Source organism: Anabas testudineus, chromosome 1 (assembly GCF_900324465.2).
Source record: "Anabas testudineus chromosome 1, fAnaTes1.2, whole genome shotgun sequence".
Taxonomy (NCBI): Eukaryota; Metazoa; Chordata; class Actinopteri; order Anabantiformes; family Anabantidae; genus Anabas; species Anabas testudineus.
In genome coordinates this window covers 19,057,797-19,077,716 of record NC_046610.1, presented here as the reverse complement: position 1 = coordinate 19,077,716, position 19,920 = coordinate 19,057,797, and the positions used below count along the sequence as shown (strand labels likewise).

General features: G+C 40.9%; 2 protein-coding genes across 2 annotated transcripts in view; both read right to left on the bottom strand.

Annotated features, from left to right (window-relative positions):
- Positions 1-11,887, bottom strand: part of LOC113162456 (CMRF35-like molecule 3) — a gene marked incomplete at its 3' end in the record, with an annotated part of 29,739 nt that extends 17,852 nt beyond the window's left edge. Inside the window, exons 1-4 of the mRNA XM_026360589.1 lie at positions 11,744-11,887; positions 10,606-10,791; positions 10,310-10,371; positions 9,745-10,083 (exon numbers count right to left, since the gene is read on the bottom strand). Coding sequence (XP_026216374.1) covers positions 9,745-10,083; positions 10,310-10,352 — 382 coding nt within the window. The remainder of the gene's footprint in view (positions 1-9,744; positions 10,084-10,309; positions 10,372-10,605; positions 10,792-11,743) is intronic.
- A 464-nt stretch (positions 11,888-12,351) lies between these two features.
- Positions 12,352-16,745, bottom strand: LOC113161265 (meteorin-like protein). Its single transcript, XM_026358753.1, has 5 exons — positions 16,408-16,745; positions 15,236-15,419; positions 14,867-15,092; positions 13,524-13,583; positions 12,352-13,161 (listed from the first exon to the last, which is right to left on the bottom strand). The coding sequence occupies exons 1-5, from the start codon at positions 16,509-16,511 to the stop codon at positions 12,848-12,850; spliced, it is 888 nt and encodes a 295-aa protein (XP_026214538.1). The 5' UTR covers positions 16,512-16,745; the 3' UTR covers positions 12,352-12,847.
- Positions 16,746-19,920: the final 3,175 nt, after the last annotated feature.

Here is a 19,920-nt window from a genome sequence, read left to right as displayed (position 1 = left end):
GCTGAGGTCATCGGGTCACTTCTCCTCCTTCACTCAATACACACATGAGCTGAGGAGTGAAGAAGTTGTCGTGTGTCGCTCTCATCAATATCTCCCTTTTCAGGTATAAGTTCTCCCTACTGACTGTTCATAGTAATATAAGGATGTGTTATCCGAAGATGTATGTGTGTACATGGGACTTTTATAGTGTTTTGCATTCGTGTATTTTGAAGTAAAGAAGCGAATTACGGGATGCTAGCGATATTAGCAACGGTATGCTAACCTCGCCATGAAGCCGTCATTTTAGTATCCGCTGGGCGAGCACTGTGTTAGAGTCAATGTTGTAGTTCAGCTGTTGAAATACTGTATTAATGATTAAATGCTTGGTTATTGTTGTATGTATTAGCCACAAATTTCATGTACTGTTCAGGAACATGGTCAGTTGCTGTAAAGTTTGTGAATTTCTGTATGTTTATTATATGATGTTAAGTTGATGTTTCACTCAATACACACATGAGCTGAGGAGTGAAGAAGTTGTCGTGTGTCGCTCTCATCAATATCTCCCTTTTCAGGGCTTTTACAGATGGACCAGGAGAAAACTGTTTGATCTTAATGGGGGACAAGACAAAACCCAAGAAGGAGATGGTGGTGATGTGAAACTTGCAATTTACAGCTTTAATAAATAGCTGTTTCAAGAGGAGTCTCTGGAGGACGGAGAGGACATGTTGGACCTGTTCGGTGTCAGAATGGGATAAATTTAAGATGTCATCAAGGTAGACAAAGACAATCTTATTCAACATATCTCCCAAAACATCGTTGACCAAGTTCTGGAAGACAGTCAGGGCAATAGTTTACCCAGAGGGCACAACACCAAGTACTTGTAGTGACCTGCAAGACTATTAAAGGTTGTCTTCCAATTATTGCTCTTTACGATTTGGCCCAAATGGTAGTCATTCCAGATGTCCAGTTTTGCAGATGTGGATTATTCTTCTCAAACTAGGGCTGCCCAAGAACTAATTGATGGTGAGGGAAGTGAGTCATCAAAAAGGATTTTTTTTCAGAATAGTTCTAAATGGAGAGGACAAGCTCAGGAGTTTAGGTGGTAACCCCTGTGAAGGAGCTGATCATTTAAAGAATAGAACTGCGGAGGCTGAGGCTAGGACATGGGCTAGATGTGGAGGCAAGAAGATGGTCGATGAAGTTGGCATCGGAACCTGACTCAGTAGAATATGAAGTGAGTGAAGTAAGTCCTTTTACAGGACAAAACCTAACCCAATATTAGGGAGCTCATGAATCAAGTCTTTGACTTTATCAGACAGGCCTTGGTAAAAATCGTTATGGAACGCATTTTCATTTAACCACACTCGGCCGCTGTCCTAAGATAGATAGATACAGATAGTGAGACTAGAGAATGGTTCAAGAGAAAATGAATGGCTCCATCTCCCGAATTGTCAGGATCAAAGATACCAGTCATATTTTTTAAAAGAAGAGCAACAGTCAGCCTTACGCACCCACTTAGCCAGTAAGTAGAGCTACTTTAGATCTTTCTGAGGGAAAGGCAGAGGGAGGCAGTTCAAGATTCAAGATGAAAAAAACTTCATTAATCCCAGAGAGAAAATGTTTTGCCTTTATACAGTTGAACTGAAATTACAGAAAAAGAAATGGTACCACAACCAGAAAATATCCACACCAACACAAATACAGAATAAACTTAGTATATATACAGATTATGTAAAATGGATTAAAATTGATCATTGTTGTCAGTTCTCCACCTGCTTGCACAGGGAGGAGGAGTTGTAAAGATTGATGGTCACAGGCAGAAACGATCCCCTGTGGCGTTCTGTCGAGCACTTGATGTTGATCAGTCTCTGGCTGAATGCACTCCTCTGTCCAGCCAGTTTACTGTGCAGTGGGTGGGAGGGATTGTCCAGGATTGAGAGGAGTTTGGACAGCATCCTCCTCTCAGCTACAACATGATCAGTTTGTTCATCTTGTTAGTTGCATAAATAACACTGGCCACCACAGACTCACAGAACATCCGCAACATGGTGCTGCAGACGTTGAAGAACCTGAGCCTCCTCAGAAAATACACTCCACACCAGTCCACAAAACTGTCCACCACTCCCTGGTACCCTTTGATATCTCCACCCTGCACCCTAAAACTGCAGAGTCATCAGAGAACTTCTGAAGATGGTAGGGCACTGAGTTGTACCTGAAGTCTGACATACAGGGTGAAGAGAAGAGGAGACAGAACTGTGCCCTGTGGAGCACCTGTGCTACAGACCAGAGTGTCAGACACACAGTTCAACAGGCGGACATACTGGGGACGGTTGGTTACTTAATTAATATTAATATTATGTGTGAAAACTCTCTGGGCAAGTAATATAAACGGAGTCCCACAGACAGCTGTTCAGTGTCTGCAGACACGCTCATTCACAGTTACATGACCAGGATGGCTCCACCTGTTGTTAATGAGAACATCAAGCCCCCCTCCTCGCTCTCCACTCACCCCCTGTCTCAGCACATGGTACTGATCTCTTTGAAACACATAAGACTGCACTCAGCAAAGATGTTCTCTTTCCTCACCAGAGCTGTCAGTTTGTCCAGTGATCTCACATTGCTCATAATCAGATAGGGGGGGAATACTCTCTGTTTTCTTCAGTCTATGTGCTTTGCCTTTGCTTGGGCTGTGTTCATTGTGACCCATGTTTATAGATCATCTTCACTGTCTTCTGCCATGTGAAAGACTGCAGGCTCGCCGGAGCCATGTATCAGTGGTGTCCAGAGAGGACTCTTTGTTCATGCACTCTTCTCACTTGTATGCAGGGGTATATATATGTTTGTTACAAAATCACTATCTTGTGCTTCACGCCACAGCCTGCTCCTGTGGTAGATGGAAATTCTCATAGAGTTAATAGATAATGAAGCCTAACATAATAGTGTTAAAAATTGAATTGAATTAGTTGTACCTGTTAATATCCAGTAGAGGGAGTGTCGCCGCGGTGGCTTCATTCTGGATAAAGACGCCATTGAGTGAAGCCCGTGTGCGTCATCTTTCTTGGTTTTCTCCCTTTTCAGGGTGTAACACTCCATCAATATGGCAGTTGGCCTTTTTTTGCAAGGAAATGAACTCACAAAAGACAGATCTGTCGTTGGGGTGTGTTTTAGCTCTCACCAGAGTCAATTTATATTGGTGCTTTTTCTATAACACCTCTCCTCCGTATTTCTCTGGTAGTGAAATCTTGGGTTCTCAGCGTGGGGCTGGGAGATGTCGTGCTGTGTCGTGAGATGTCGTGAAGAAGTAGCTTCTTCAGTCTGAACTGAAGAAGCTACTTATGTGATGTGATTAAAATATTAAAATATAAATAAATAAACATTCCATGATTAAAATACACAAAAAAACTTTCCTATAAACAGGAGCCAAGACAAATATAAAAAAACAGAATGCAGTGACCGCCAGCCCTTGGAGTGATGAGTTTTTGTGATTACCCTCCTAACAGTGATTGTCTTCTGTCAAGTCAGCACTTTTCCCCATAACCATAACCATGAGCTGTATATTTAATTATCCTTTAAAGACTTGTTATCATTGAAACAAAAAATGCTTGAAATCTTTCACTTTGCTCATTGGCAATGTAGAATATATGAGAGTTTCACTTTTTTTTTTTTTAACACTTTTCTTATTTGTTGAGATGCACCTAGGGCAAAACAAGGAACCAAAGATCACTCCAAATAGAAGATCTGTGGCAAATAAAGCAATACAAAGTGAACACAAATACACAAGTACCAATAAACAGTAGCAGGGCAGAAGCATAGCAAAAAGGGTAAGACAAGGGTGCGAAAGAAAACGAAATGAAGAAGTTAGTGACACAACAAAAGCTCAAAACCAGTTTACTGCAGAGCAGACACATGAACTGAGTCTCTGAGAAATACAGAAGCTGGTGACTGAGGGAGGACACGGTGTGACTAGAATGAGAATAAACAATGATCAGACAGCTTTTTGGGAGAGAAACCTGCTTAAAAACTGTGATTAATACTTAATAATGTTGATGAGCTGCAGAGTGTGAGCAACAGGAAGTAGTGGTAGTCACACCTTCAGGTGACTGAAGGAGTGAAGCAGGAGAAAGAAAGATTAAGAGCTGGAAAAACAAGGCAAATATGAATAGGAAGACAGAACTAGATCAAATTGGATAATTTTGGGACAAATGGCTTAAATATTAATAGGACACTGCTCTTTGACCTGCCACAACATCCAGTTTGACACCAGCAGGGCAGTAATCTTTTAAATCAAATTCAAAGACATAAGTATTTACACACAGCATATCTGAGTTCATTTCCAGTCTTGTAAATTTCATTTAGTACGTTGACAGTTGTCAAAAGCTCTAGACCAACAGTATATAAGTGATTTGCACAAATACAAATTAAGTTACTGCCAGATAGCAGAAGTTTTGCAAAAAAAATAAAAAACGAATTGAAGTACATGTGATATAAATAAATAATTTGTACTGAATGTGTGAAACAAGCAGCAGTGCTGCACTCAGTATGTGTGAACAAACTTTGCTGAAACCGCTCAATTGCTCCCGTCTTTGAAAACGTCAGTTTCGAATTGAGCCCCTCAAATAGACTGTTCCTCTTCAGTTTCAGCACATATTGCCGTAAACAAGTGCTCTCAGGTTATGACTCTAGTTACCCCCCGTTTTGTTGCAGTTACATATTTCATCAGCTGACTTTTCACTCAAGCCTGATACCTTTAAGGAGTAGTATCAAAACAATGTGACCTAAAATAAATTCAAGACTTTTTTTCAGTGCTCAATTTTCATTTTCTCAATTTTGTCTCTAAACCAACTCTGAGCAAGAACATATAATAATTATCAGTAAATTATGTGATTTTTATATTTTGCTGTGTGTCCTGAGATATGTTTTTGACAGTAGTTTCAATGTTTCACGTCATGGAAACATTTATCGTAAAAGAGGAAGGAGTTTGTAAAAACAGCTTCCTGGTACAAAACTCGAGAGTCAAAAATGGTAGTAAAGGAAAAAGAAACCTAACTCCTTCCAAGGTTTGTCCTCTAACAATTTGCAGCCATTCTTAATTATATGCCAGAACATTATTATTTTGTATAGAAATGAGTAATGAGTAAGAATAAAACAAATCTTTCAATCAATCAACAACATTTCAGAGTTACTTAAATTTATTAATGTCCTGCCCATTCAGATATCTGGTCAGATAATGATTCTGTACAATCCTATGTGTCTAATTTTTCGGTTAGATACACTAGATGTGAACACATTCAGTCACTTTCTTGTGACTTGTCTCCATCTTCTTCTTTTTCTGATCCTTTGGTGGTGGAAACATTTACCAAAGTGGGCAGAAGCTCTTTCACTCTATTAAATGCATATGAGATTACTGATTTATTCTAGTGGTTCCCAACTATGATTTAAGACAGAAAATAGGAGCTCTGAAATACAAATGTATATTTATGTTATTATTTCTGTATGTCTGTAGGGAATTATTAAATATTTAGACCACTTTGTGTTTTAATGTTTGAATATTTTAATATTTAGAAATACCGACAATAAACATTTCTGTGATGGAACTGGTAACTTACAGCTCAAACTAGGAGCCTCATAGGACCTTTTTTATGTCAGATTGAAGTAATTATTCAAATATTTTAGATCATAAATTAACATATAACATTTATATCAACACATAACAGATATTAAACAAATATATTTATTTTGTTAAACTGTAAACTAAATATAACTGTACACCTACAGTAAGAGAGTAAATGTACTCTGTTTCTCTGCATCCTTCTATTTTAATCTATTAAAGTATGGAAGTGATATTATTATTACATTTTGGGAATTTAGCTGAACACTGAAACAGTTTGTCTTAATAAGTGTAAAAGTTAAAACCAAAGCATTATCAAAGGTTACAGCAATGGATATGCAGGTGATAAATATATAAATATATTTTATTCTAATTTTAAAACACAGATCTGAACACATAAAGACAGATACAAACAAAGAGAACAAGGAAATTGAACCACAGTGGTTTTTATGGTGTGTTGATCATCTGTTAATGATAAAGAAAGAAAACTGTGACCCAACAAAACAAGATTTGTAGATATTGTTCATCTCTTACAGACACGACTGTAAACTTCATTACAGTAAATATCTTCTGCTGTGTTAAAGTTTCCATACATCTCGTTCTGCTGGACTGTTTTGTTGTACTGGTTGCAGGTGCTCTGCTGGTTGGACGTCCTTTTCTTTGAGTACACTACAACGTCATCATTTTCATAAATCTAAAAAAGAATAAAGAAAATCAGTGAACTTAGTGTCATATCAGTGTCATTTCATTTGTTATGTGTTTCAGAGGAAGACGTCCTGTAAAACACAGATCAGATTACTGTGAAATCCAGTGAAACTGTTCATTATCCAGATCAAAGTCTAAAGCCATGCTTTTAGCATATGCTAACATCTTCATGGTAAAATGCTCACAGTGACAATGCTAATATACTAATGATGTTTATCATCTTCACTATCTTAGTTTAACATACTAACATTCACTAATTACCACTGAACACAAAATACATATGAGGCTGGAAAGACATTAGTTGTACAGGACTTTTTGGTTATAAGTCACATTACAGGACAAATGAAAGTTTTAACGTGATGATAACACTAAATGTATTATACTTCATCCTGCTGAGACTTAAATGACTGTTCAAACTTTAACAGCAGTAGTTGTTAAGACATTTGAGACTGACACTGCCATCCATGTAGCCAAGCTGCTGACATGACTTTTATATTTTCAATTTAAAGCTACTTTAGAATTTCCTGCAGAGATTTATAGTAAACAGAGAAAAACACTGGTCATGTCTCTGATGACCTACTGAGTTTTCCTCTAATGACATCACCAGGATTAAACATCCACTTGTTTCTGAGAAAACATGAAAATCTGATGTTTGTATGTTTATAATACTTCCACCAGTTGAACTTGTTCACACTTCTGATCTTTCCTCAAACACCACCAGGTAAATCTAACTTGTAGACAGAGGATTATTCAGCAGACTGCAGTGTAATGTGCTCAGCACAGTCACAGTTTTAAACAAACCCATTGATTTTGATGATCCCACTGCCTGTACAGTCCTGATCATTGGTGGATTATTCTTCGCCACATATTTGTAATGTGCACAACATTAAATCCATCTGGTGGCTTTAATGATGGTCACCATGGACAGTCTGACCAGTCTATAGCTATGCAGCTCCACACACAGCCAGCTGTGATGCACTGCACGTTGTGACACCTGTCAATCACGGCAGCATTACATTTTTCCATGCTGAAAATCACCAGGTGGATTTAATGCTGCAGCTGATCAGTGTAGATTGTAATGAACATTTCAGTCTTATGTGTCCACTAGCAGTGGTTTTGACTTTGGTTTTCTTACATCAGCTTCTTCTTCATCTGCGGCTCTGGTGGTTGTTCTGTTCTCTCTGGCTGCAGTTCCTGAAAACAGCACAGTACAAATGTACAGTTTGTTTCCATTCACATGTATGTGCATTGCCTGTGTGTATGTGTTCATGTTTGTGTGCATACATTTGTACTGTATGTAAAACATACCTCGCACTTTGTGACATTTGTATTTACAAATTACAACCAGGACAAATATCAGTATGAACATCAGTGCAGCCGGTACAATGAAAACCACAGGGTTAAAGACCACCACATCTGAAAAAAAGAAAAATGTCAAAATATCCTTCCTGTTAACTCACAGTAGCAGCATGTTCCTCATTTATCTGATGACATTTGTTCTATTATTCAAACACAGCAGCAGAAATAACACCACATATGAGAAATGTAGCAACACTGTCTTAATGAATGTGTGTTTTAATACAGCTGCTAGTTTATCACATATACACACAGGATCAGTTTTGTTACTCAGGTGAACAATAAGATCATTTACACTCATTTCCTGGACTACTTCCTGAATACATACTGGATCCCCACACTGTGACCATACCCACTACGTGCATTGTTTGTAGGTCAGCTGGTCGTACTGCTCCCTCATATAATCAGCTGCATTGTAACTGTGTTGCTCTTTTACCTAGTGACAGTTGAATCTTGGTGTAGTTTCCAAAAGTCCACTGTGAGTCTGAACCACACCAGTATGTCCCAGCATCACCTGCTTTCAGCTCTGTGATGGTCACTGAGAAAGAACTGGAAGAAACATCATCTAGCAGAGTGAACCTGACGTCAGTGTGTCCTGAGCTGTTTTGACTGGTCACCATGTCTGTACAGTTTCTGTGGTGGTCTCCCTTACAGAGGAACTTCCTGTTTGTCCCATGTTGTGGTGGATAGGGACACTGCATAGTTAGTGGACGTCCCACAGTGCCGCTCAGTTTGTTGGACTTCACACAGCACCACTCTGTGAGACAGAAGAGGCTTTGAGCCAAATGACCTAATAACACATCAGCTTTCAAAGTTTATTGATGAACAAACAAAAACTACATTTACTTTATGTACATTTCTATTGATGTGAAACAACAGTGACTCAACTCAGTGTGTGATGAGGTAGATCTGTGACCTCTCACCTCTGACCTCCAGATCAACAGCAGAGAAAACATCCAGTCCTGTGTTTCTCTTTACGCCACAAAGATACGACCCAGAATCCTTTTGGGTCAAACTGGTAATGGTCACTGTGAATTTTCTTGACTTCTTGTCATCAGTCAGACTAAACTGTGTGTTTTGTGTGTTGTTAGAGGTGATTAGTGCCTGCTGCAGACATGAGGACGGCTGGTTTCCTCTGCAGATGTACTTCATGTTGTTCTGGTCCTGAGACTCATATGGACAACTGATGGACACTGAACCTCCCTCATAACTTTGGACTTTGGTGGAACTTCTGCAGCAGGTGTTTTCTGATTTAATAATAATAAATAACCACTTAGAAGACATCAATTTACAGAAAGATAAAACACCTGCACTGAGCAAAATTATTTAGAAATCTATTAACACTGATAAAAATGTATTTATGTTATTTTTAATCTTTACTTTAAATGTTTGACTTATTTTTTACAATTTATACAAATGTAAAATCTTTGTCATCTTTTAGTCCCTTTTGTCTGTTTTAAACTCTGACCTCTCACCTCTGACCTCCAGATCAACAGCAGAGAAAACATCCAGTCCTGTGTTTCTCTTCACTCCACAAAGGTATGACCCAGAATCCTTATGGGTCAAACTGGTAATGGTCACTGTGAATTTTCTTGACTCCTTGTCATCAGTCAGACTGAACTGTGTGTTTTGTCTGTTGTAAGAGGTGATTAGTGCCTGCTGCAGACATGAGGACGGCTGGTTTCCTCTGCAGATGTACTTCATGTTGTTCTGGTCCTGAGACTCATATGAACAACTGATGGACACTGAACCTCCCTCATAACTTTGGACTTTAGTGGAACTGTCACAGCAGGTGTCTGTCAGAGAGTGTAAATGAGGTATTATCAGTATTATATTAGCAATGTAATATGTTTAAATGTTTTAAAAGTATCACACAGAAATATATGAAAAAAGTCAATACCATTAAGCAACTTTAAATTGTTAATGTGGATCAATTTTAAACTACTACTCATACATCAGAAGACATAATTGTAAAAAAATAAAATAAAATGTCAAATATCTGATTTGTCAACTTGCTTGAAGCTTTTCTTATCTGATGTTACAGAGTCAAAGTAAGACTGAACGGGTTGTCAGTGATAAAAATTACTTTTATTTACCTGAAACCACCTTCAGTTTGACTTCAGCAGGGTAGTAATCCTTGAGGATTCCACTCCTCATCACCCCACACCAGTATTTTCCAGCATCGTTTTTATTAAGATTAGAGATGGTGGCTGTGAAAACTCGTTTGTTTGTGTCATCACTGATGGAGTATCTGTTTTTACTTCCTTGTGTTGTTGTGATGAGAACATCATTATCACTGCCGCAGTCGTTTCTGCACAAGTACTTCTCATAAGACTTGTATCCCCCGACATAAGAGCAGGAAACTTGAGCTTCTTTTCCTTCATATCCGAACACAAAGATAATCTCTGCTGCACCGGTCACACAACAGAGAGAACCTACAACAAGGAAACAGTATGAATTAGTAAAAGGACACTTCCTGAAAACTGATCATGCTGAATTTTCTAATCTCAGATTTATGAAGCTTAAAAAACCTGATTCCATAACACTTTTATTATGCTGTTGTAAAACAGGTATCCACTTATTAATAGTATAATATTCTGCCATTTACTGTTTGTGTTTGCATATAAAAAGCTGGTAAGTCTAATAGTTTAAAGAACTTACTGTAAAGGATGAACAGCAGGATTTTAGGCCACCACATCTTCATGTTTGTGAGGAAAGAGAAACTACAAAACAAGTTATTCTATCAGCGAACCCTTCCACCCACAACTTCAGTCTGTGTGCCATGCAAACACTGAACCCTCTCACTTCTGCATTTTGATCCCTTAAGTTTTTTTTTCTTTGAATTCATGCATCTATTCTGACAAAGTCATTTCCTGATTGCTGATCTGTGTTTCTAAAAGTGAATTATGAGAGTTGTGTCTCTGAAACTAACTGAAGTGTGAAGAAAACAAACTCACCCTTATTTAAATCCAGTCAGGCTGTAGTTTGTATATTTAATGTACACATCACTAACTTACACTAACTAAAGACTTACCGCCTTTACTTTTTCACTGGCATATTCTTAAAGTAGATCAGCCATCAAGTGTTTCTACCACATAGGGGCGCTCTAATCCAACATATTTACACTTGCAACTGCAGAATACCTATAATATAAAATAAAGATAAGATAAAGTGTGTTATTTGTGTTTGCTCTGTGAACATGTAGACATTAGTAGCAGGGAGCTCCAGACCAGAGATCCATTTCTATGCCTCTTGACATATGATGGTTAATATTTTAATATTTAAACATAATTAATTATTATACTTCTCATTCCAGTACTTCAAGCACCACTTCCTGTGAAGACAGCTTTCTCAGATATTATGGTTTTACTCTTAATACTCGTACAATTGACCCCCAAACCAGCGTTCTGGCCAGGGCATTATAAAATGCCAATGGTGGTGTACGTGGGTGTAAGCGTGCATGTGAATTCTCCCTGAGCTCAGCTATTCCCTCGACTCCAGCTGACTGCTCAGCTGTGCCTCTCACATACTGCAGCACAAACTGTTTCCATATCTCACACACTCTCATGAGGTTAACATCAGGAACTCTGTGCGGAGGGATGAGTGTGTCCTGAGTCAGCCAGGGTGGGTCGCCAGCGGGGGTTAGGTGTTGCTATGGTGTGTTGGGTTTTCTACAGCAAGTCCTGTTTGCATGTCGACAGTGTGCAGGACACGTGTGCTGTGATCGTCTCAAGCTACAACCCAAGACACACACACACACACACACAATCTAGTATCTAGTGTGAGTGGGGGCACTGTTATATATAGGCGACCTCTCAAGTGTCCAAGGTCTTGACTTCGTTAATGTCTCCTACTGTATCTCACTCTTCTGGCTTTTTCTTTATTTATTCATATAAATACAGAAGCATTACACACGAAATCACGAAAACAAATTCAAATCGACTAAATGAAGCAAAACAACTATGACTAAAGGTTTTAATACAAAACCTATCTCACAGCGAGAGGCATGAGTATTCAGCCTGGGAAGGATTAACCAAAATAAACAAACAAAAAAACAGGATGATGAAAGATCAAGTTTTGATGTTTGGTTCCTACCAGAGACTGAAGGTCGCCACAGTGCAGCTGCTTCAGTTTTGACCAGTCTTCTTTAAAACTGCCTCTTTTGAATATTACCACATTAATGGAAGTGCACATGGGTTTGAAGCTCTTTGCTGCTGAATGTGTCTCACTCCCTGTAGTGTTGGCGGTAGTAGTAATGATGTAGCACTGCAGTGTGTGTGTGTGTGTGTGTTTAGGAAAATTCCATCCATTCTTGTTCTTCCTGAGGAAAGAGACGAAGCAAACTATCACACACCCTCCTTACTGCTAACAGTGCTTCTCAGCTCTCCAACTGTTAACAGACAGTTTTCTTCTGCTTTGAGGCTCCATCACTGCAGTGAGTGTTCTGTCATTTAGTGTATTGTTTTATCTTTAAACTGTTTAAGTTTACATGAACCTCTTTTCTGAAACTAAAAGGAAAACATTGGCTACTGAACTGGACTTGGGTGACTTCTGTGGAAACTATAATTGTTTCCTCCTTCTTGACTCTGTTTCAATGGCACGTCACACACACAGAGAGACAGGGAATTAACTGGACGATAATCAAACACAAAAGCAGGTCAAAGGATTGCTTTTTATTTTCTGTAAATAAAAAGAGACCCTCTCAACTCGTTAGCAAAACATACAAACTTAAGAAATAAAGACTCACAGAGCTGCATACTGTACACTTCTGTCAGAAGACTCCTTAATTTTAAAACCAAGCTTTTTACAAAGCAAACTTTCATTTGGAAAATGATCACACAATCATTATCATCGAAACAGTAAAAACTTGAACTAATTAGGCACATTTTTAATTTGAGCTCCTGCGTCTCTCCTTCGTTCATTGATTTGTAGCCATTTCCTCACACAGTATACAAGTCCATTCAAATGGGGACATTTCAGTTTAGGCAGATCACTGACTACTAAAATGTTCCAGTCGTCTTCTCTGTTGCAGGATAAAGAGAAGTTGCACATAGCGTTTAATGATGAGCAGCGTCTCTGGCAGCCTCAAAGCTAATGTTGCTCCATCCTCCAGATTTCAGCTTGTTCCTCTTTGCGTCTTCCTTACCGATTTCCAGAGAAACACTCCACCCCGTGATAGCAGAGCCATGAGGATCTCTCTCACGCAGCGTCTATCTGGCAGGGGTTTGTTCCTGCTTTCTGTGCTCGGACATACACTTTCAGGAAGTCCTTGTAGCGAGGCGCGCAACCGAGCCAGGCTTCACCGAAATGGAGAGAGCCAGTGAAAAGGTACTCATCCCCTCCAGGATGCACAGCGCACTGTGAAGGAACATTGACACGTCCGCTCCATTTCCCTCTGGCTCCACCCCAAGAAAACACTCTCCCCTTCTGATGGAACAGCCGGCTCAGACTCACCAAAACAGGGGAGTTGTCATCAGTGCCAGACGCCACTCCTCGAAAGACACCACTGCCCGCTGCAGATACAGTAACACGACACATAAAGAGGAGATTCAACTAATTAATCAAACGTAGCGTAAGAGTATCATTTAAAGAGACTGTAACTTTTAAAACCAGACATGACACAAGATTCCTCCAACAGAGCATCCTCACTCAGTTACACAGTCTGAATTTAAAGGAATAGTTCAGACAAAATACAAACAGCTGTATGGTAGCTTGCAGCTGCTTACTTAACAGTAGCTTAGCATCAAGACTGAAATCTGTCAATTCCTGAAGACTTTGTTTTTACACTTTTTCAGCTTCATTTAATGCTCAAAACAAACTGAAGAATCAGCACTTCTAAAATACTGAACTAGTGCTTTAGTGTGTATGTTTTTACCAAAGTCGCTGGTGCAGACAGCCATGAGAACCTCTTCATCTGAACAGGGTTTACAGGTCACTAAAAGAGAAAGCGTAGAAAAAGAAAACGTTCAATACCCTAATGTAAGAAAGAGAAAGTGAAGTTTCTCTCCTCCTCGTGGTTTCATCCTGCGGTCTGCTTCCTGTTCTCTATTTTTTTCTCTGGGGTGGGTGTTTGGGACATCAAAGGAAATCGAGAGAACGTGAATGAGAAGAGCAGGTGAGGGAGCAGACGTAATTACTGAATTACCCCTTGACCCTGTCAGCTATAAAAACAACTATAAAACGCCCCCAGACGCAGACACACACACACACACACACACACACACACCAAGGTCTGGACAGGCTTTCTTCTGTCTCATTAGGAGAGCAGTCCAGCCTTCCTCTTCACCCAGTGTCTGTCCCTCTACCGGTCCACTTTACTTGTATGGGTGGGCTAAACAAAATTGCCCGCATTAAGGGGGGAATCTGTGCTTGATTGACAGCTGAGAGACGATTGGCTGACCATTGTGCTTGACCCCAGCGAGACCCTTTGATTGGTCTGCTTGTTTTCATAAGTCTGACTGAGACAAGAACGAGTGGAAACAAGGAAGTGGGGGAGGAGAGAGTGTCAGAGACGCACAGGCTGTAGGTGATAGGAAGAAACGAGGGGGAAACACTAATGTGAACCTTTGCACACAAAACTTTTTTTTTAGCTCTCTTGTCTGTTGGGTCCAACATTTCAGTAAGACCATTTAAGCTAATTACCTACAAATCACATATAATTTACAGACTTCAATCAAACTTAATTGAGCCAGTTAATGTGTCACATTCGATGTTTTTTTAATTTGTATTTTATTTTTTTAGGTTTTCTTAATGTTATTTTTTCATAATGAAGTTCCAAGCAAGATAAATGGTCAAGACTTTTGCTTGGCGGTGCATTCAAGTGCACAAACACTTAACGGTTGGCTGTCTGTCAGCAACAGGTTTGATGCAGGACAGAAGCCACATCTGCTCATAATTTAACTTACTAATCTTCCAACAATAGAAAGTGCATGCATTCAATTTCAACTACCAACTTGCAGAATGGATTCGAAGAGTATTTAAATTACACTTCTTTTTTTTTTTTACAGTTCACAAATTAATTACAATGCAAATATATTCAGACATTTGGAAAATCAGTCTGAAAACTTGTGGCCAAGCTTTGAAAACAATAATGTAAACAATAATCAGAACCGTGAGAATGATTCTACCTTAAATTTGTGCAAAAAAATAAAAAAATTACATTTAAATTTAGTAGTTTTACATGTTTGTAAAAAGAAATAGAGAAACAGATTCACTTACCTAAACCAGGATGCAGGTAAGGGTACATGTGAGCCCTGGGACCCTGACTGGGCACTAGCTCATACTGAAAGGCCGTGATCCTCCGGCTGATGTCGGTCTGAGGGACGGCCTCAACAAACAAAGCCCCTTCTGCAAGGCTGAAACAATGCACTGCGCCCTGAGCCTGGTCCTTCTCTGCCAGCAGCAGCCTCAGATCCCCAGAACGCTCCAGATACACATGAGAACCCTGAAGAAGAGACCACGACACCACAAAATCAACCCATCATAAGCCAGTGGGAATATTTTAAGTCAAAGCTGCTGATTTAAGCAGGTGTGTATAAGTTGTTGATGAATTAAGGTTAATTTCTTCAAACTGGTTGCTGTGTCTACCTTAGAATAAGTGTAGGGTTTGATGCACACATGGAGACCCGCCATGTGTCCCGATGAGCCCTCGGTGTTTAGCCGCAGGTTGACAATAATGGCTCCTGTGGGGTAGAGCCACTCGAGAGACCCCCGGGAGCAGCGTAGGTAGACCTGCTCCACATCTCTGCGATGAGACTCATGACTCAAACCACTGCAATGGAGAGGAGGCAAACGGTCTCTTTACCTGTTCCAAGTCCTCTTACATAGGCTGCAGAATAATTAATCTAATGATGAAAATAATCTAGATGATCAGCAAGAAAATCTAAAACATCATGCAAGAAAAACAGTTAAGGAAACATATATGAGTGGTTTCATGCTATTACAACACTGACTAGGAGCAACCCCAGTGCAGCTGCCAACAAGTCTTAACTTTGGACTGATACGGCTGCTTGTCTGTGAAGTGCATAAGCTGCCTCAACACCAGGACCTGATTGGACTGTTAAGTCGTTAGACGTTTGATGCCAGTAAACTTTATGGCACAGAGTGTGGAGCACAGGCAGGCTCTCTGTTTTATGACTCCGGGATTGGAGATGTGATTAAAGGCACCATATGGCTGTATTTACTTAAGATAGGAACTGGAGCAGAGACATTCCTGTGGTCACATTACATTTTGTTCTGTGTGGATAACTCTGGGAGTAAAGTTACATCTTCTATAACTAACCTATGTAGTTCATGTAGTGTAAAGCAGAATTAGTTTGAGTTGTTTTGAGTCGTTTTCCTTGTGGGAAGACTTTTGTAATTCTCATTCTGAATAATTAGCTTTTACAGGACTTTATTCTGAGCTTCCAGTGGACTTGACCTGAAATCAAGATTAAACAGCCATGTGTCTAAAAACTCCTGTGAGGTGTTGAAATGCGTGCAGCGGACAACAGAACCACTTCAAAGACACAACCACCTCCTCACACACGGCTCAAGTTCCTTTCTTGACTCCACGGATTTAAATCAAAGACACACGAAGGAGCCATGTAACGTTTACAAAACATTGTGGTATTTCTTATGAACTTCTTAGTATAACAATCATTCCTGGATCACATATCAGGTGTGTTTCCTATGTTCCCGCCTACAAGTGATCGATTGTTATGATAACTGGTCCAAAACCCATCAGATCCATGAGAAACCCAGTTCAGCTCCATCCTCACCTTCCTCTCCAGCTGCACTGGTCGCTGGAGTACTGCGCCACCGCCCTGCACAGCAGCACGGCGGTGATCCAGTGCGCAGCCCACGGCCGCAGCTGCAGCCTCATGGTGTCCAGGTCGCTCCGGAGCTCAGCGGGTCCAAACACGCGCTCTGCCGCCTGCAGTCCACTACCGAAATCCCCCAGAGCCGCGTCCAGCGTGCGCAGACTACATGGCGGGTTGAGCCCGGACAGAGGCTGCGTCTGAGGCGCAAACAGTGAGGAGAGGTGTGCGCGCTCCGCAGGACGACGGAGACTGTTTGATAAACTCCGCTACGGTGGGGGCGCGTGCCAGCAGCTGACTCCGCTTGAATGACACGCGAGCGCTCGCTCCAAAGCCACTCCTAACCCCCCCCCCCCCCCAACCCGGGGGAGGGATCCGGCTGTAACAGAGGCCACCAGGACTCCTATCTCCTCCTACAGTCAGCTCAACTCAGGGATCAAAGTATAGCAGCGTGAATTAGAGCAGCTCCAATTGCTCCCTGCTCTCTTCATGCTGCTCCCTGCTCTCCTTTCTCTGCTCCCTGCTCTTCTTTCTCTGCTCCCTGCTCTCTTCATGCTGCTCCCTGCTCTCCTTTCTCTGCTCCCTGCTCTCTTCATGCTGCTCCCTGCTCTCTTCATGCTGCTCTCCTTTCTCTGCTCCCTGCTCTCTTCATGCTGCTCCCTGCTCTCTTCATGCTGCTCTCCTTTCTCTGCTCCCTGCTCTCCTTTCTCTGCTCCCTGCTCTCTTCATGCTGCTCCCTGCTCTTCTTTCTCTGCTCCCTGCTCTCTTCATGCTGCTCCCTGCTCTCTTCATGCTGCTCTTCTTTCTCTGCTCCCTGCTCTCCTTTCTCTGCTCCCTGCTCTCCTTTCTCTGCTCCCTGCTCTCTTCATGCTGCTCCCTGCTCTCCTTTCTCTGCTCCCTGCTCTCTTCATGCTGCTCCCTGCTCTCTTCATGCTCATTCTACAAACACTCTGCTACTTGATTGCACTTGGAACTTGAGTGTGACTTGTGCTTTGTGGCTTTTTTCTTTTTAATGTCACAGCTCACACTCCTGCACCTTTCGTCTTGCTGGAAACTAAAGATCCTGACACACAGTGAGCGGCTGCTCGGTGCTGGGGCGGTTTTCCCGTGAGAAACCAGTGGGAACGGCAGCATGTTACTGACTCGTCACATTCCCCTGGACAGGCCGAGCAATGTAACGCATCTCGAGAAATACCGAAACACACAAACACACACAGACACACACACACACACACACACACACACACACACTCTCTTCCGTAATGCGTTCCTTACCGCTGTTGCTGCTTTATGAAGCCCCTCTGCTGGTATATAATATACAGTCTATTATTATCCAGTCTATTACTTTTTAGGCCACATGGACAACCTTTGACCATATAACTATTTGCCTTCTGGAAAAGTGCTGCAGAACATTATTAAAAACTTCTTTTTACAACCAACACTGCATTAATACCTAATAATGTAAAAAAACATCTAATGGGATTTTTTTGCAACCTGATTAAAAAAAACTTCCATTTACCAAGTAGAGTTTTAAATAAATACAGAAATTAAATATTGGATTTAGAATGAAGGGCTGCTTTAATAGCTGTGGTGCGCTGTCAATCACTCCGGACCTGCTTACTATAGGGGATTTCCATTCCCCCTCTCCACATCACATTTAACACAGTTCCTCCAGATCCCTGGATTTGAAATAGATGGAGTCTCACCATAAACACAATAGAAACGTGAATCTGGAGGCTTCAGAGTCTGACCTGAGTCTAATCCTATCACCACACCAGAGGAAGTCTGAGCTGCTGATGTGCTATTTGACCTCATGTGCTCCTCCACCATGTGAAGTATTTACAGAGCAGCACAGCCTCTGGGCCTCTCCCCTTATCCGCCTGCCGTCACCTGCCTCTTCTCAGGCAGCCTGACACGAGGAACGCTGCGTCTGTCCACACATTGCCCCCTCACGGACCCATACACACATTCCTCTATCTCAGACTACAACCTTCATGACCTTTGCTTCCTCGCTACTTGCGAGCAGCACACTCCTCTCTCTTTTTAAAGGCCAAACTTATTCATGGAGGCCAAAGGAGTAGCTGCACTGTGGGGAGGTTGAATGTCTTTGCTTACATGCAGCCTGAAAGTAGACGCTGAAGAGGGACGTACAAAACGTGCCTACAAAAGAAGAGAGCGGAAACTACAGGATAAGCAGCTAAGAAGCATGGTTCATACTGTTCAGGCTGAGGACTGAGGAGAGCTGCATACAGTAAGAAGACCACTGCTGCTGTAGGTTGATTCACTGCAGCAGAACCACAGACTGTTGAGTCTGAGTACAACCTGCACAAGACCTGAAGAAAGCAGATGCAGCTGTTTTGTCCCTTTTAAAAATGATTTGCTAATCTGCACGTCTATTTTTTTTACATATATTTATGGCAACCATAAACTAAAAAGATTCATTGCTACTTGCAAGCAGCACAGTCCTCTGGTTTAACACCAGGTCATAAGAATTCAAAGAGAGTCAACATTTAAACTAGTGTTTGTAAAAGAACTGGACATAGCCTCAGCAATGTGACAATAAAGTGAGATAAACTAATTCTGTTTTACCTTTGAAATAGTATTAGGCGTCCCACTTTAGCTTGTGCTCACAATTTTCAGAGAACTGATACTTTACTATGCATGATAACTTCCTATGTGTTAAAACTGTTTCTGGCCTTAACTGACTGTTGACTTGATGCACTTTAGCTGTTATAGATCATCAAAGCTGCTGGATGTGAACGCACAGGCACTTCACTAGCAGAAAAACAGAGGTGTTGTAATTCCAAGTGAATTAAACCGTCATTGTCTGACCTCTGTGAGCCCTCTTCACTCAAACACACCCAAATCTTATCTCTCTCTGATCTGCCGCCCTGCCAGAGACCAAGCAGCTGTTTGAGCATGTGTGTGTGTGTGTGTGTGTGTGTGTGTGCACTTTTTCTACACATGCAAGTTTATTTGACCAGTAAAGAAGGGCAAGTAGGCTCGGGGTCAGGGTCATTCATTGTGTGTGTGTGTGCTATCAGGTCTTATGTCTGCACAGTGTAAACACTGAGTTAAGTTCTGTTTACTCTCTTTCCAAGTCTCTTTCATAGATTCTCCATTAGAGCTCAGTCTGATCATATACCAAGTACTTTATCATGAGGGCAGAGCGGCTAAAGGAGACAGGATGTATTTAGAAAGACTGTGGTCTTACTTAAACAACTCACTTTGTTTTGTTACTTTCTTAGATGTATGGCGTCCATTTATCCAAAGCACCTTACAGCTTCATGGCAGCACACACCAGTAGTTAGTTGAAAAACAACATTTAAGTAATTAAAATTTTTTTTAACCTATTTCCTATTCCAAGCCAATTAATTAAGAACCTGATCAATCTTTAACAGAAATAACTGTTGGTTTCAGTCCTACTGTAAATAATCACCTCTCTAAAAAGACAAGTCTGTGTTAAAGTGGATG